Source organism: Myotis davidii, unplaced genomic scaffold, assembly GCF_000327345.1.
Source record: "Myotis davidii unplaced genomic scaffold, ASM32734v1 scaffold464, whole genome shotgun sequence".
Lineage (NCBI taxonomy): Eukaryota > Metazoa > Chordata > Mammalia > Chiroptera > Vespertilionidae > Myotis > Myotis davidii.
The window spans coordinates 542,183-543,276 of record NW_006295287.1 but is presented as its reverse complement, the minus strand read 5'-3'; the positions used below and the strand labels follow the sequence as shown (position 1 = coordinate 543,276).

At 60.8% G+C, this 1,094-nt stretch overlaps 1 protein-coding gene across 1 annotated transcript in view; it reads right to left on the bottom strand.

Annotated features, from left to right (window-relative positions):
• Positions 1-1,094, bottom strand: part of SULT2B1 (sulfotransferase family 2B member 1) — a 35,162-nt gene that overhangs the window by 26,406 nt on the left and 7,662 nt on the right. Inside the window, exon 3 of the mRNA XM_015567959.1 lies at positions 491-699. Coding sequence (XP_015423445.1) covers positions 491-699 — 209 coding nt within the window. The remainder of the gene's footprint in view (positions 1-490; positions 700-1,094) is intronic.

The following is a 1,094-nucleotide window of genomic DNA, read 5'->3' as shown; positions in this document are numbered from 1 at the left end:
TCATTTCCACTCCTCTCCCCCTCGCTCACCTGGCTCCGGCCACACAGGCCTTCTTGCTGGTCTTCAGACACATCACACCCACCAGAGGGCCTTTGTTCCGCCCCGCCCCCCCCTTCCCCTGCCTGGGACCTTCTTCCCCCAGACACCCCCCTGCCTTCTTCCTTCATCTCCCAGGTCTTTGCTCAAAAGGGACATTCTCACTGCGAACACCCTTGATCACCTATAACCTCAACCCCCACCCTACCTCTAACCCTCACCCTCTGCTCCGCGGCTGTGAATTTTTCCATCTTGGACCTATTCAAGATTTTCCTTTTCCAGCCCATCTGTTCCCTGCCTGTCTGCCTTTAGAATGCGGACTCGCAGTTATTTATTTATTTTTTTTACTGCCGTTCTAGGTCAGGGCCAGGACGTAGTAGGTGCTCATTTAACTATGTGCCAACCTCATCGGTTAGCTATGCCCTCTCCGCCCCCCCTCTCCCTCCGCCCGCACCTTGGCCTTGGAGTTGAAGAAGGCCTTTGTGAAGAGCTGGATGGGGAGGTGGGAGCTCATGAGGCGCGGGCTGGACTGGTCCGAGAGGCTGAAGGCGCCCATGATGGTCTCACACCAGGGCGCCCGCTTCCAGATGGGCACCGAGCGGATCCAGGAGGGGTCCCCGTCCTTGACGATCAAGCTGAGGATCTCGATCATCCAGTTGGTGCCTGGAGGGAGCAACGGGGGCGAATGAATCGGAGGTGGGGACGGGCGAAGGCGGGGAGGCAATGGGGCCGCCTCTGGCCGCCCCCTACTGCACAGATGGCTGCGGGTTTCCTCACAACCGGCGGGGACGGGGTGGAGTTGGTTGTCTTTATTTTCAGAGCAGGAGACAGCCCGGAGAAATAAGGCCGCCGGCCCAGGTGGCGGAGCCTGGCTAGCCCTCCGTCCAACCCCGTTTCGTTTCCCTGCGGGGACTGTGCGGTTCCTGCAGCTGTGTGGGCCCACGTGACTGAGCTGTAGCCAAGGACATGCAGGTGGCAGTGATGTGCGGCCGGTTCCAGGCCTGGCCCATAAAAACCTCCCACGTGACCCCCCCACCCCGCCCCCCGCTGGCTGGCTG